The 1248-nt window shown below is 38.1% G+C and overlaps 1 protein-coding gene across 1 annotated transcript; it reads right to left on the reverse strand.

Annotated features, from left to right (window-relative positions):
• Positions 1-224: 224 nt before the first annotated feature.
• LOC111385902 (RING-H2 finger protein ATL13-like) lies at positions 225-1244 on the reverse strand (the record flags this gene model as incomplete). Its single annotated transcript, XM_023010323.1, has 1 exon — positions 225-1244. A coding segment is annotated over one exon (885 nt), but the record flags the coding sequence as incomplete, so codon positions are not given.
• Positions 1245-1248: the final 4 nt, after the last annotated feature.

A 1248-nucleotide genomic window follows, 5' to 3' on the forward strand; every position in this document is an offset into this window, starting at 1 on the left:
TAAACATATTTAAGTGTTCACATGGCATGTAATATGGGAAAGTTTGAAGTCCATTGTCTTTAAGCCATTATATCTCAACAACAGTATACAAATTTTTTGGTAATCGGCCCCGGCCTGGAAAGGAAAGCTCTCGAAGTTTCATACTCATCACGTTCTTAGCAGGAGTTATATAGACAAGGTAAAGAAAACAAATCATGACAATTTCAGAAAAGGATGATAATCTCATTCACTCAAAAATAATAAGCATTTTGATATTTGTTTTTGTATATGAATTTTCTTCATAATGAAGTCTTTAAACTACTAAAAAAAAAAATAAAAAGGAAAAAAGAAAAAAAAAATTACCAAATGGAAAGCAATAACTAAACATTGGATGGAGAAGATAAGTTAACAACCTTGTTTTGTCTTCCCATGAGCCAAAGAAGAGTTCTCCTTGCAAAAGATGGTGCATTTTCTTGAAATTCCAGGCTGTTATATCTCTGGATTTCATCATCACGACCAAGTTCACTTCCTCCATTTTCCCACCGACTGGTGTCGATTTCAGATATTGTCCTCCTACCACCATGAACACTGTTCTTGGGCTTCAACTCATCGGTAGCCATCATGTTCTGGTTACCGGGTATCCGGAATGAAAACGCCCGCCTGGACGACTCGACTGTGGCTACATTAGTCCTATCCTTTTTTCCCCTTAGCCAAATCTTTGAAAGTGAAAAGCTTTCCCTCTTGCTTTTCCCAATGGCCTTTCTGTTATTGCCACTAGTAATACTACTATCATTGCCACCTTCTTGAATTTCAGCAATCCTAATTGCTTCAGAACCGATGAATTCTCGTCTTGAATCACATCCACATTCAGAAAATGCTTGCCTATGACCTGGTGTCAATGGCAAAGTATGTTTCTTGGTCGATTGTTTCTTCATAGGGGTTCTAATGGGAACTTGCAATGATAAATTTTCATCCATTACATAAGCAAAAGAGCCCATGGAGAAGCACCTTCTTGCATCAGAGCTGCTATCGCTACTACTTTCACCTCGACCTTCGACATTATTGAACTTCCCAAGCTTTATCCTTACAAGTTTTCCTCCCGAACCTACAACTATTTGCTGATTGCCCTCGTCCTTCGATTGAATTTCACAAGAGTTATGCACTGGCTCTTCGTGAGGTGGTTTAAATTCATTATCACAATGAACATTCAATTTAGAATTCACACTTGAAACTGAATTACTGGTGTCTAATCCACCCTCCCTATCCAAA

The sequence above is a fragment of the Olea europaea genome, unplaced genomic scaffold, assembly GCF_002742605.1.
Source record: "Olea europaea var. sylvestris unplaced genomic scaffold, O_europaea_v1 scaffold33369, whole genome shotgun sequence".
Lineage (NCBI taxonomy): Eukaryota > Viridiplantae > Streptophyta > Magnoliopsida > Lamiales > Oleaceae > Olea > Olea europaea.